A 15496-nucleotide genomic window follows, 5' to 3' on the forward strand; every position below is an offset into this window, starting at 1 on the left:
AGGCAGTCCAGAGAAGGTTCACTAGGTTGATCCCGGGTATGGAGGGATTTTCTTCTAAGGAGAGATTGAGTAGGTTGGGCCTGTGCTTATTGGAGTTTAGAAGAATGAGAGGCGACCTTATTGAAACATATAAGATTCTTAGGGGGCTTGACAGGGTGGATGCTGAGAGGCTGTTTCCCCTTGTGAGAGTGCTTAGGACCAGAGGGCATAATCTCAGAGTAAGGGGTCACCTATTTAAGACCGAGATGAGGAGGAATTTCTTTACCACAGAGGGTAGTGAATCTGTGGAATTCTTTACCACAGAGGGCTGTAAAGGCTGGGTCTTTAAGTATATTCAAGGCTGAGATAGACAGATTTTTAATCAGTGAGGGAATCCAGGGTTGTGCGGAAAAGGCAGGAAAGTGCGATTGTGGATTATCAGATCAGCCATGATCTCATTGAATGGCGAAACAGATTTGATGGGCCAAATGGCCTACTTCTGCTCCAACATCTTATGGCTTTAAAAGAGGATAGTTCAGAAAAGTAGGGGCCATCAAGATTAAACAGAGGGTGCCAGGAATGATGAATATTGTAGGGTGTTGGTTACAGTTTGGTAGGTCTGAAGAAGAAGACTCCATGTTAGACTCCTACAGTAGGTTAACTGTATGTCTTTATTGACTTTTAGAGCTATTAACAAATATTCAGTAAAGAGTACAAGTTAGGAACTGTCTCCATGTCTGCTGGTACATATGGCTGGCTCTTTCCAACACTCACCTGACCCTGGTTGCAGGTCATGTGCTCTCTTACATCATTGTGTGGTCAGTACTGTACTCAGTCCCACGTTAACCCTATATGCTTCAATCCCTTATATGCACCTCCCCAAGTCTTTATCTAATTGTTATTACTGTCATACATTAACATTACTACATTATCACCACCCCATCTCACGCCTTTAAGCACTTGAATTCAAAGGTTCAGGAGGCCTTATAACCCTTCCATAACTCATTCACATTGCTGTCGGAGGAGTGGTTAACTCTGTCAATGCTGGTCCTTTCTGTAGGTTTGAAGGTTGTTCTAGCATCTGGGTATATTTTCAACCTTTTCTTCCATTCCTTTGTGTTGAACTGCACTTGGTCGGTTTGGCTGTTGCGCTGGTTGGTGGTTGCCACCCTGACTAATTTCTTTTGGGGTGGATGAACATTATGTTTATCTCCTTGTTTTTTCTTTTGCTTCTTCCATCATTGTGACATAAGTGGATGTTTACATTTCAAAAATAGAACCCTCTTTCCACTTGTTTCACAATTTTACCCAAGTTTTTGAGTACTTTCTTCTTTTCCAGTTATTTTTCAAACTCATGAATCTTTTCATCCAGCTCAGCAACTACTCTGGTAAGCTGAGTTTTCTGTTTCAGAGTTATCTGCGGACCTCTTAAAAAAACTTGACAATTCACCTGGGCATTCAGTTCTGTTTGGAATCTTTCTCCATGGTCACTGTCTGCTCCTTGGACTCCTTCAATTCACTCGTTAGATTGTCGATCAGTTTTGTGGAATTTTTCTGATCTGCTTTCGAAGTCTGGATTTGCTCTTCCTTATTGTATATCTCAATGTTCATGTTGTTCAGATTTGAACGAAGTTGAAGAAGCTCATCAGTTTTGGTTGTTAATTCTACTTTCAAGGAACTGTTCTGATGCATCAGCAAATCTTTCTTCTGTTTCAGGACAAAAACAGAAATACCTGGAAAAACTCAGCAGGTTTGGCAGCATCGGCGGAGCAGAACAAAGGCATTTTACACAATGCTCACTAGAGACTTCTGGTGCTTGAAGTTCATCAGGTTTTAATTGAAGATCTACCTTTGTTGAATTTGTTTTTACAAGTTTGTCATTTAAGCATTTTAAGTCCTCTTTTGAGTGTTCTACTTCCTGTGTTCAACATTCTAGTGTCCTCAGCAATTCTCATTTTTCCTTTAGAAACTCATGTTTCGTAGGTGAAAGTTGGTTCTCTACACCTATCAGTTTTTCTTTACCAGAGCATAACTCCTGTGCGCTGTCCTTCAAGCTCACATTCTGTAATTGCACTTCTGCCAATTGTTTCTGAGACTCTTCATGCTCTTTTGTGAGACTTTCTACTTGCTCTTGTCATCCTAGGTTCTTAATTTTCATCTCTTCATATATATCTTTGGAAATATAGGCCAGGATTTTCCCCTCGGCGATTTGGGGGCGGGGCCCAGTCGCCGAGGGGAAAATGACACGGGATGACTTCGCGAGGAATCCCCGACATCATCCCGGGCCATTTAAATTTTTAGGAAGGTGGGCGGACAGCGAAATCAGCTGTCCACCCGCTGACCTGTCAATGGTCAATTGAGGCCATTGACAGGCTAGTTAAAGTACTTAAAGACCTGCCCGGCCAACCTTAAGGCTGGCCGGCAGGCCAGGAGCCCCAGCGGGCTTCTGATTATTCATGAAAGTTCATCCACTGGCAGGATGAAGTTTCATGTCTGTTTTGTACAAAATTAATAAAGTTTATGTGTTCTTTATTACCATGTCCCATCTCGTGTGACATTATCACGAGGGGGACATGTTAAATTTTTAATGTTTGCATTTTTAAAGTTTTTTTCGACTGTCACTATTCTCCATGAGACAGGACTTTGCCTCAGGGAGAAGTGCGCTCCTTCGCATGCATGCGCACTTTGACAGCTGAGGAATCCCTGCCCCCCCACCCCCCCACCCCCTGCACAGGAAGTACATAGCGCTTCCTGTCGGGAATGCCGCTGGGTGGCCCTTAATTTGCCTGCCCACTTAAAATGGTGGCGGGCCCCGTTTCAGTGGCGGGGATCGGCTGCCCGCCCACTGCCCATAATGTTTTCCCAAGTTTTCTTCCAAAAGTCCAACCATTTTCTTCAGCTCTGTAGTCCCTTTCTTGTACCTCTTGGCTTCCTTTTGGAATGCAGAACATTCCAACTGCCAACTGGTTTTTCAATTCTTTCCAGGCTGCAACTTCAATGAGTACCTTTTCTGCCTGCTGTTGTGCCTGGCTGTATTTCTGGTTGAGTTTTCCCAATTCCTGCTTTGATTTGTGATTCGGAGTTGTTATTTCCTCCTGTATCTTTGTGGCACCTCAGAAATTTATTTGTTCAGATCTCAAACAATTTGGTTCATGGAAGACTTTAGTTTATCATTTTCAAAGGTGTATATACACAGCTTGAATTTTGTGATTCAAATCTTCCAAGTCAGCTTTGATGCCAACATTTTCCAACCTTATTTAATTCCCCTTTTGCAGCGTTTGTGTATTTTGGACTTCATCAGATTGCTTTCCATTATTCACAGCCATCTGCTCGCTTTGCACTGCCACCTGCTGTTGCAGTTTGGGTAATGTGTGGGGGTTTCCAAAAACATATTCCTGGGATTCCTGGAAAGTTCTTAGTCTCTCTGCTGCCCTCATGTGGTTTGGTTGAGTAATGTTTTTACCCCTTTCATAGCTTTACTGGGAGCTTTTAATCCCTCTTTTTAAACTCTGTGCGCTCCAAAATTTGGATTAAATTTAATCGTCTAAGACTTTTAATATTTCATCAAAGGTGCTGAGGATTCATCAATGCCTTGCATGAGGATTACTTCATCCACAAGTTTATCAAACAAGTATAAAAACATATTAACCTGTACTACTTCTGATTTCTGACTTAATCCTGAAGTACTCCTGTAATCTAAAAATTCTCTTCTCTAAGATGCCCAATTTTGGGTCTGGGTTGTGCCTTGCCTCAGCCTAAATTGTTCTGCTAGTTTTAATATCCTATCTATGGCTATTTTTCATAACAGGTGAGTACCTCTACTTTTTCTTTCATTCAAGATGGCTCCGCAGTAACCATTTTATTTTTCTTCACTTTGTCCTTCTGCTGCTGGTCAGGCTTTGGCAGGCACCTGTTACACTGACAGGGCCACTTTTTAAAACTTATTCTGTCTGCTGGAAACACTTAAAACATCTAGTGGTTTTTTAAATCAGGGAAAATATACTGGAAGGTGATTTTAAGCTCTCCCTTCAGTTGTAAAACTCATTTTTCTCATTCATTCAAGCCCATAACCTGAATTATGGTGCCAGCTGTGGACCCCTTGCTGCAGCTTTCTGAATTTCAAGATGGTGTCACAGTTCACTTGTAAACAAAGGGATTTCTAGCTCTTGCTAGATTTGGGGCCTCCTCTACAATGCTGATCGCATCCAGCTTGAAAAGAAATCTTGAACAATGGCTGCCTGCAGAGTTCTCTTGCCTTGCATTTATGTTTAAAGTGGCAAATTCGTTGAATCCTGACTTTTGCTTGCCTTTAGCTAGGTTTAAAGAGTCGTGATTCTCCCAGAGTATTCAATTAACTATTTATACATTTTTCTGGACCAAGTGTTAAGGCGCTGACTTGGGGATTGAGTTTTTAGCAACAGCTTTTTTAAACTGCACTTCTGACTCTGAAATTTTTAAAGATTCCTCAGGACTTGCTATAGCCTGGAATTTTAAAATATTTAGCTTACCCTTGCTAGGTCTGCTGACTCTATGCTCTGGGATTTGAAGCTAGATTTCCAAAGGACATTTAATGGAATCATCTGCTACAGTAAGGAATTTTGAATTTCTGCCTTCAGCTTCCAAGCCTTTCTTTGGAGCCTTTTCTTGGCGACTCTTCCTGTGCTTCTGGAGCTTCATTTCAGGTCAGAATGCTTTGTTAAATTTTATTTAGTCTTTCTGTTTTTTCAGTCTTTCAGTTTTTCTCTGCATTTTCTGCCAGGTTTAGGGTTTTTCCACAAGCTGTTACCATGTTGTTGGGTGTTGGTTACAGTTCATAGGTCTGAAGAAGCATTTGCAGTCATTTGTAGGTGAACTATAAGTCTTTATTGACTCTTCAAACTACTTACAAATATAAAATAAAAAGTACAAGCTAGGAGCTGTGTCCATTCTTGCTGGGACATACCAACTCTGTCCAACACTCAACTGACCCTGGGTATGGATCATGTGCTCTTTTACATCAATATGTGGGCAGTACTGTACTCAGTCCCACATTAACCGTATATGTGCCAGACCCTTATACTACAAAGACCATTAATGTGAGGGGTCACACTTTCTCTTGCATCCTATACAGGAGTCTGAGAGAGGTGCTAGGGGGACCTTGTCACATATTGGAATAGTGTAGCCTCACATAGATCCTGTCTTTTTGCTGCCCAGTAGAGTAGTAGTCAAACACACATGACAATACACTGCACCCAGTCAGTAACTAAAAGCTTTGTTTTTCTAAATTGTAAAAAAAAAGGTCTGGTTGCAAAAATGAAATAGTGTCCATCCTTTGTTGGAAAGCTTTATTTTCCTGTGGCTCAGGTTTATCCAAAGCCATTAAAACTTCAGAAAGCAATGAATAATATTACTAGTTTTTGGTAACATGTCATCCTGCGCCCAGCAAGCTGATATCAGCAGCCAAACACTTTCTGTTCTGTTGGAAATGCTGACAATGCCCTGGGGAAAAGTCAGGATTATATTTTCTTGAGATCTCATCACACACACTCCAAAAGGTCAGAGTCATAGTGAAAGTGCAGCGTCAGTGCACTTGGGCCTCACATTACCAGGGACAAATGAGTCAACTAAGTTAACAGTGAAGGTAAAGCTTGAGGTTAATGTGGGGTCATGCAGCATTATCACAGGCCCGGCAGTATCCTGTGTTCATCGTGTTAAAGATTGATTTCTTCTCCCAGACTTTCTAAAACTTATTCTTTCCAAAGCCTTATGGTCTTCATTTCTGCTGCAATATATAAGTGATGATTTTACAAGGCTTTGCTCTCAGAGCAGAGTGGGGGCAAACAGGCAAGTGTATGGAGAGTAGGGTTACAGCACCACAAGCGTGATTCGATGACCCACACTACAGATGTTCTGCACTAGGAATGCAGCCTCACAAAATTACTCCCATTAAGTGTATAGGACATACTCGCCACCTCCCACCACCCCCTTCCCCCTACAATCTCCCCTCAATAGGGATGGTCAGGAATATGATCATGCCTGCTCAAGAACATGGTCAAGGGATAAGAAATTGTTTGCAAGCAAACTTGAGAAAGCCCATATCAACTTCAAACAGAATCAAACATTGTGGCAGTGATCAGCATGCCCTCAACAACAACAATTTGCATTTACGTGGTGTCTTTAAGACATCCCAAAATCCACAGGGGTGTCATCGAACAAAATTTAACACCAAGCTACATGAAGAGATATTAGACCAGATGACCAAAAGCTTGGTCAAAGAGGTAGGTTGTAAGAAGAATTTTAAAGAAGACGGGAGTGGTGGCAAGGTTCAGGGAGAGAATTCCAGAGTTTCGAGCTTGGACAGCTGAGGGCATCACCACTGATCAAGGAATGATTAAAATCGGGAATGCTCAAGAGGTCAGCATTGGAGGAGTGCAGAGATCTCAGGGAGTAGTAGGGGTGGATGAGGCTGCAGACTTAGGGAGAGGGTGAGACCATGTGCAGAGGACCAACTGGACAGAGGAGTTCCATTCCTGAAGTACATGGAGAAAAGGGGCATGTCAAAGGGTCACAAGTATGTGGATCGTAGTGAGATCTGTGAGATTGTGGCACAGCTGCAGTCATGTTATACATCAGTGCCATTATTTCCACAGTGGTTTCATTACTTAAATTCACATTCTTCTTCAATCCTTTTCAGCTCCCTTTAGTGACGTTTTGGGATTTTCTCTGCCCCTCTTGCTCTGGATACTTCAGTTTCTTTAGTTAAAAGACTTATTTCTTACCTTCATTGCCCTGGAAACCTGGATAAGTTTCTCATAGTGAGCCCATGATAACGAACAAAAAATCTTTCTGTAATTTTCTTTAGCTACTTATTCATCGTGTACATTTATAGGACCAACCTTCCATCTTGGAAAAACAGTGGAACATCACATCATCAGATTTTGTTTAGGATTTTAACTATTGAAATTACTTAGTTGCAGGAATTCTAATCAACCATCTACTTGTAGCCACACATATAACAAAAAACACATGCATAAACATACATACACACACATACCTACATACATATATAAATATAAATACACATATACCTATATAATATATATATATACAGTGAATGTTATAGTGATCAACCTCTCTAAAAATGGAAAAATTTTGCAATCGATGTGCTGTATATATTTTTTATTGACAGAATGTTTCTTCTAGTAATCTATTCCATCTGCAGGAACTTGTCTATTTTTCTCAATATCTTTCCACAGACCCCTGTGGTCTAAGCACAATGTCTGTCTCATAGTCCCAGGGATCTGAGCACAGTGCCTATTCCATAGAGCCAGGGGTGTGAGCCAGTGTCCATCAATATTAGTGATCAGGACATGCATGCAGCAGGTTGTGTAGTTTGCTGCGACATGATCCTGATGGTCTGTATATTTAATTGATCTTGGTGCTTCATTTGCAGTACCAAAGCAGATTCTGTAACATGTTCCTAATAATGATGCAGCATTCACAGACTCAGTTTTTGGAAGAGAAATTATTATTCAACCCCTCAGTGCAGCAGCTAAATCTATTTTTTAAAGTAATTGGTTTCCCTAACAGAACCATTCACTGCAAGTTGCCACACATGATTTGCTCTGACCTTGTCGAACTGAAGCTTTTGGGGACTAACCAGCCTTTTTCTGGCTTTATTTCATTGCAGGTATATCCAAGGTGCCTCATCCCCCAAGGACATGATGATTATAGTTGATGTGTAAGTACTCATTGGCTCAACCCTCACCAACAGTTCTGAAGAAGTCATATTCAACTCGAAACATTAACTCTGTTTCTCCCTCCACAGATGCTGCCAAATTTGCTGAGTATTTCCAGCAATTTCTGTTTTTAGTTCAGATTTCCAGCATCTGCAGTATTTTGCTTTTATTACATATCTAGGCGCATTATTTTCCCTGACAGGAAACTAACATCTAACATGTCTTGTACACACCATTCTGTTGGCATTCATTTCACATTGGATCATAACTTCTGACACACTAATTCACACAAAAATTAGCTGTTTTACCCAGAAGGATGTGAGAAATTGAAATGTGAGACAGGGCCCTGGAAATTCGATGGCCTGATTTCCGGCTGCAAAATGGGCACCTACATATTTTGATGGGGCATGTATGCTTGTTATACATACCATATGTGCGCTGTTTTAGTGGTAATGGCAGAAATTTTATGCATTGATTTTTATATTTCTTGCCAGTTTATTTTCATACTGCCTTTTTGTAGCTCTTAGTATCTGCTTTGTCTTCCTTTGCTATTCTTTGTATCTCATATTTACAAGGATCTGTGCTATAATTTGCATTTTTGAATGCCTTTTCTTTTAATTTTATGTTGTCTCTTACCTCATTAGTTGTCCATGGCTGTCTTTTCTGGCAAGTTTGTCCTTTAGAGATGTAATCTGGTTCTGTATCACGTTAATTTTTTTGAACACCTTCCACTGATCCTCCGTTGTTCTACAATTAACAGATTTGTTCAGTTTACTGTGGACGGCCTCTATCTCTTCCCATTGAATTCAGCCTTATCTAAATCTAGTATCTTCATAGCTGCTCCACATTTCTCCTTTTCAAACACAATGTTGAACTTAATTTTATTATGATCACTATTAAATATATGTTCATGCACCATTAGGCTGGTTCATTACTCAGCACTAAATCTAATATGGCATGTCACTTTGTTGGTTCTAGGACATGTTGTTTCAGACACACTCTCTAGAATTTCATTACCCTTTCGGCATGTGATAGTCTGCTTAGCCTAAACCACTCTACCTTTACTACATGCTTGTCTAATCTCAGCATTTATACAAGCTACCACTTTACAGCCACTACCAGAAGGACACAACTCCCACTGCAGTCCTAAATCCTTTTCTATTTCCTAATTCTACCCATAAATTCTCCTGCTTACCTCTCATTATATCCTCTCTTAACATTGAAGTGATTTCATCCTTGATCATCAAGGCTACTTCTCCCTTCTACCATTTCCCTTAAATATTATAATGAAGCTGTGTCTCATATTTAACCACTATTTTATATTTGACCACTATTTTAAATTAAAAACCTCTCCAACCAAGTATTCCTTGGGAAATCCAGAGATAAAAGAGACCTGAGGACTGCTGGATCTGGTAGGTAAGTGCCCTTCGACTTACCTTCTGGATCCACTTTACCTGCTTCACCAACCCACCATGTTTCAAAACCCTCGACCCTTCCGGTCTCCTGTAAACCTGCCATGTTCTCTGTAGTAGAAGGATCTGGTACATTAAGAGTCAACCTGGGGCTGAGGACAGTACTGCCCACCAGTGATGTAGAAAGGCACCTGACTAGAGCTTAGGTCAACAGTGTAGAGCTAGGTAGCAACATGTAAGGATGTGCCATGGAGTTCCCTCCATATCTGTACCCTCTACTGTAAATATGTACATGTTCAGTAATGTAAGTAAAGACTTCTTGGTAACTTCTACAAGACTGCTTAATGGTGTCTAAGCAGTGAATATGTCTGTGTGTGCATGCGTGCATGTGTGTGCGCACGAGAGAGAACATGTGAGAGCCCCCCTAAAAGTAAGTCTGACGCTGATGACCATGAGTGCTGCCTGAAGCAAAGTAGGCAAACAAACCTTGGGACAAAATCTTCCAGTTGGCGTGCAGGGGCGGGCCCGACATGCCAACGCGTAAAATGACACACAATGATGTCGAGTGTGCATCCCGAGATCATCGTACGCCGGCGCGATATTTCATTTGGTGGCCATGCAGAAATGTCAACAGCCTATCAAGGCCATTAAGAAATTAATTAACACAAAAACAGAATTACCTGGAAAAACTCAGCAAGTCTGGCAGCATCGGCAGAGAAGAAAAGAGTTGACGTTTCGAGTCCTCATGACCCTTCAACAGAATTAATTAAAGCAGTTAAGAACGCTGCTCGTCCAACCTTAAAGTTTGTGGGCAGGCGAAATGCCCAAGCGGCTTTCCTGTTTTTCAGGGAACCTCATCCACGGACAGGATGAGGTTTCCTGAAACTTTTAATAAATTAATAAATAAATTGTCATAAATTTACAAACATGTCCCCACTCACGTGACAGATGAGAGGACATGTTTAAATAAATTTTTAAATCATTTCTGTCATGATTTCATTATACATTCAATTCCCCTGAGGCATCTCCACGCCTTGGAGAGATTGCTGCAGTGCAGGCCCCGAATCTCCCTGCTCCACCCACCTGCACAGATAACACTTATCGGCCACACACTATATTGGGCGGGCCTTAATTGGCCCCCCCGTGTAAAATGGCGGCACGGAGTCGATTGCAGGCAGCGATCGGCTCCACGCCTGCTCCCACCCTGCCCGCCCGCCATAGGAAAAATCCTGGCTTTGAAGTCCCATGCGAAGTGCCGCTTGCCAGGTGCACATTGTTTGTGTACACTTGTGAAACATGTTGGCGTGCAATCATGCCAATGTGCCTGGATAATCCAGTGTGGGGATGAAATTATAATTATATGCAGATATAATTGAATGACATTTTGCATGTCCGGTGGCATGTGACAGGTGGAGCGGACGATTGCAAACTGGTTTCACAATGTTGTGAAATCGATTTTTGGCCTTCTCGCCATATTGTCCTCCCACACCTGCCATGACTCCCGACACCAACGGAGATGGAAAATTTTGGCCTATTTGTGTGCGAACATGTCTGTGTCTGTGGGCAGAACCTTCAGCTTGGCAAGCGGGGACGGGGCCTGCTTGCCAATGCGCAAAATGACATGCAGTGATGTCGGGCATGTGTCCTGATGTCACTGTGCATCATTCAGATTTTCAGTTCAGCGGGCGCGCATCCGAGTCGGCTGCATACCCACCGAACTGTCAAAGGCCTATTAAAGCCAGTTAACTGTCAATTGAAACAATTAACTGAGCTGCCCATCCAACCTTAAGGTTGGTGGGCAGGCGAAGAGCCCAGGTGGCCTTCGCATTTATCATGAAACCTCATCCTGCCCGTGGAGGTTTTTAAAGTCTTGTAAAAGTTTTTTAAAAAATGAATAGACATGTCCTAGCTCATGTGACAGTTTCACATGAGGGGACATGTCTTAAATTTCTTTTTTCCCTTTATTAAATATTTTTGAACTTAAACTAATCTCCCTGAGGCTGACTCAGGCAACCCTCGCCCGCATGGAGAGCGCTCAGCGCTTCCGAGTGCATGTCATGCTGGGCGGGCCTTAATTGGCCAGCCCACGTAAAATGGCGGCACCCATTCAATCGCAAGCTGCGCCCGCTCCCGCACAAACCCCCCCCCCGGACGGGGAGTGTGTGTCTTTTCCACACCTGCCACTGAACTTATATTCCAAAATGGAAGATTCCAGCCTATGTGTGGCTGTGTTCATGTGTCTGTTTTTGCGTGTGTATCTGTATGTGTGTGTGTGTCTGTCTGTCTGACTGTGTATGTGTGCACATATCTGTGTGCGTGCGTGTCTAACTGTATATTTGTACATGTATATATGTATATGTGTGTGTGCCTCGTTGTGCATATCTGTGTATGCATGCCTGTCTGTTTGTATGTATGTCTGTATATGCAAGTTTGTCTGCGTGCCTGTCGATATCTGTGTGTGTGTGAATCTGTGCATATTCATGTCTGTGTCAGACTCGAGAGGTCACTGCCGTGTATTTGCTCTACTTTCAGAAGCGGCAGTGTCAGTGGCCTTACCCTGAAGCTGATGAAGACGTCTGTCATTGAGATGCTGGACACACTGTCTGATGATGATTACGTTAATGTTGCTTCGGTAAGTACTGGATCTATTACTGCAAAACACATACCCTATTAAATTTGAGTATATTTACAGTAATTTTATTCTGTACAGAGATGTCCTGGCTATGGTTTGCAGCTGGTGGGTGATATAGTGATTGGAATTTCCTGTCATTTCATAAATAACCCTATCAATTTTTCCAGCTTGTGTCTCATTTTTAAGCTTTCCCAAAATCAGGTATGAGACAATTATAAACCATGTAATATTTTTGGAAAAGTCTCCAGGACCTCAGATTGATGGAAGTTGTAATTTCAATAATTTCTAGAAGGGTTCAGACGACCCGTTCTTTAAATGTACCTTGATATTATGTATACAAAGTATTGTAGGATTCTCAACCCTGCAGGTTTGGCTGGGAGTTTCCCGCAATCAGGGGTTTCTCCCCCAAGCCAATTTCCAACAGCCCAGGAAATCACCAGTCCCCCACCACCCAACGACTGCACCCAGCGCACTCCCCCCCCCCCCCCAGCCCCCACGTGTTTTCCAGTGCTCTGTGATGTCACTGATAAGCCACTGGCTCAGCTACATTTAACTGACCAACTCCACAAAGAGCCATGACTAAGTTGGAGTCCAGTGGAGAGGGAACAGAGGATTCGGGAATCAGCGGTATCAGGACTTCAGGAATCTGAGCAATTGGAGGCATCACTGTATGTTTCTTGGTTTCCCCTCTTCCCCACCCTTGGTTTCCCCCCACCCCTCTCAACTTGCCCGCTTCCCCTTCCACAGTTTCCCCTTTCTCAGCTTTCCCTTCTACACCTCCATCATTTTTCCCTCTCCCTGACCCTCAGTTTTGCCTTTCCCTTTCCCTCAGTTTCCCCTCACCCTACTGCTCCTCTCACCCCCTCCATTTCCCCTTTCCCTTCATTTCCCCTCTCCCTGGGTCTCCCCTCTTTCCCCTTCTCAGTTTCTCCCGTTCCTCGGTTTCCTCTCTCCCTCTCCCTTGTTTTCTCATCTCTGCCCTCCCTCAGTTTCCCCTCACCCTTGTTTTCCCCTTTCTGCCTCCCTCAGTTTCCCCTCTCCCTCTTGCTTGGTATCCCCCCCTCCTCCTGCTTATTAATGCCCTCCGGTAGGTTTAAACCTTTTTCTCAAATGTGTAAAGCCCACAAGTCGTGTTTCAGAAACCTGGGTGACGAAATCACTTCTAACTGAAGGCAGCAGCACTTTTTAATGCTGCGGTAGATGCAGGAAGGATGTTCCCAATGGTGGGGGAGTCCAGAACCAGGGGTCACAGTCTGAGGATATGGGGTAGACCATTTAGGACTGAGATGAGGAGAAATTTCTTCACCCAGAGAGCATTGAGCCTGTGGAATTCGTTACCACAGAAAGCAGTTGAGACCAAAACATTGTATGTTTTCATAGCTCTTGGGGCCAAAGGGATCAAAGGGTATGGGGGAAAAGCGGGAGCAGGCTATTCAATTGGATGATCAGCCATGATCATAATGAATGGCGGAGCAGGCTCGAAGGGCCGAATGGCCTACTCCTGCTCCTATTTTCTATGTTTCTGTGAAACTGTGAACTGTAAGATTTATGAGGGTCATATGCCATGTGATCCAGTGTCACATAGTCAGGCATCACATGGTTACATTTCATGTGGTCAGAATGTTACATGGTCAAGCCTCCCAGATTGCCTAAAACCAGGGTTGGCAACCCTAAGTGCACATCTATCACATGGAAGAAGTCATTTCACACTTCATCATAAATGCAGAAACAGAGAGAAAGCCAGTTACTTACTGGAGCCTGAAACTCACCAGTAGTTTCCAAGCTGCAAAGTTTCCTGACCAAAGTATGATTAAATTCTCCCATGGCACCTTCCCATGCAACCGCAGAAGGTGCAACCTCTCCTCATTGTCCAAGGGCCCAAACACTCCTTTCAAGTGAAGCAGCATTTCACTTGCACTTCCCTCAACTTAGTCTGCTGCATTCGTTGCTCCCAATGCAGTTTCCTCTACGTTGGAGAGACCAAACACAGACTGGGTGAACACTTTGCAGAACACCTTCGGTCTGCCCATAAGTATTACCCAGACCTCCCTGTCGTTTGCCATTTCAACACTCCACCCTGCTCTCATGCCCACATGTCTGTCCTTGACTTGCTGCATTGTTCCAGTGAAGCTCAACGCAAACTGCAGGAACAGCACCTCATCTTCCGACTAGGAACTTTACAGCCTTCCAGACTGAATATTGAGTTCAACAACTTTAGATCATGAACTCTGTCCTCCATCCCCACCCACTTTCTGATTTTCCCCCTCTTCTTGTTTTTTCCCAATACTTTATATAGATTTTTCTTTTCCCACCTACTTCCATTATTTTTAAGTGTATTTCCATCCATTGTTTTATCTCTACCTTTTAGCCTATTTCGATCCCTTCACCCCACCCCACCCCCACTAGGGCTATCTGTACCTTGCTCGTCCTGCTTTCTACCCTTAATTAGCACATTCCTTAGATAATATCACCACCTTCAACATCTCTTTGTCATTTTGTCTATGACATCTTTTGGTTATTTCCACCTATCACTGGTCCTCTATCCAGCTCTTCTTGTCCCACCTCCTCCACCCCCACCCCCCCCCCGCCCCCCCCCACCGCCACCGCCTTAAACCAGCTTATATTTCACCTCTCTTCTATCTTTACTTAGTTTTGTTGAAGGGTCATTCGGACTCAAAACGTTAACTGTGCTTCTCTCCGCAGATGTTGCCAGACCCACTGAGTTTTTCCAAGTATTTTTGTTTTGGATTTCCAGTATCCGCAGTTTTTTGCTTTTATCTTACGATTAAATTCTGCTTGATCTAAGGCAGTGTTTAATTAACAACAAATAAAGAGTCATAGCTTCGCCTTAGCAGCAGATGAAAAAACATTGGCCAATTGTGCAAGTTCTTTAAGTAGTGGTCTCACTTAAGGTTGACACAGGGCCTACAGTCAAGTGAGCAACCTCACACCCCAATTCACTCACTTTATTCATGATTTTGGGAGGGTTGTGGAATGAAGCAGTGGTACAGGCCTTACTAACTTTCCAAAGTTCGTAGAATGAGGTCACTCCAAATGTCAAGACTTCAACCCCCAGTATACACCTTCCTATTTAAATGCATGTATGACTGCTTGATGAAAGCTTGAAAAAGCAAAATACTGTGAATACTGGAAATCTGAAATAAAAATAGAAAGTGCTGAGAAAACTCAGTAGGTTGTTATAAGATGTGTGTAGTTCTGTAGGTCTCACAAATAGGTTCTGAGTCTTGTATAGTTTAACAGTAAGTGTTTATTAACTATGCATAATTATGTACATACTTAGGGTATAAGGCCTAAGCTAGGAGCTATCTTCATGCTTGTCTCTACACATGTCTCTGTCCAATCCAAGACTACCATCTAGACTCGGTGAGGTGTTTCTTTACATCACAGTGTGGGCAGTACTGTACCCAGTCCCACGTTAACCCTTTCTATGCCAGACCCTTGTACTACACCGGTCTGGCAGCATCCGTGGAGAGTGAAACAAAGGGCAGATACTTCCATTCCCAGCAGCAGTGGGAATTGTGGTGGGCGGGGCACTTAATTTGGCGAACGGCAAAAAAATCTGTTTCCCGACAGCAGGATAAGCGGTCAGAATTTTGTTCTCCCAACTTTCAAGGCAGTTCAAAGGCGGGTCCAGCTTCCCGATGAACAATGTTGGGAACCCTATTCACCTGCATTAGTATCTCATGCATGCTCGTTAAAAGGCCACCTTGTTGGAATTAGGTTCATCCTCCAAA

At 43.0% G+C, this 15496-nt stretch overlaps 1 protein-coding gene across 1 annotated transcript in view; it reads left to right on the forward strand.

Annotated features, from left to right (window-relative positions):
- cacna2d2a (calcium channel, voltage-dependent, alpha 2/delta subunit 2a) overlaps nucleotides 1-15496 on the forward strand; it is a 758554-nt gene that overhangs the window by 344919 nt on the left and 398139 nt on the right. Inside the window, exons 8-9 of the mRNA XM_041191642.1 lie at nucleotides 7649-7699; nucleotides 11642-11741. Coding sequence (XP_041047576.1) covers nucleotides 7649-7699; nucleotides 11642-11741 — 151 coding nt within the window. The remainder of the gene's footprint in view (nucleotides 1-7648; nucleotides 7700-11641; nucleotides 11742-15496) is intronic.

The sequence above is a fragment of the Carcharodon carcharias genome, chromosome 7, assembly GCF_017639515.1.
Source record: "Carcharodon carcharias isolate sCarCar2 chromosome 7, sCarCar2.pri, whole genome shotgun sequence".
Classification (NCBI taxonomy): domain Eukaryota; kingdom Metazoa; phylum Chordata; class Chondrichthyes; order Lamniformes; family Lamnidae; genus Carcharodon; species Carcharodon carcharias.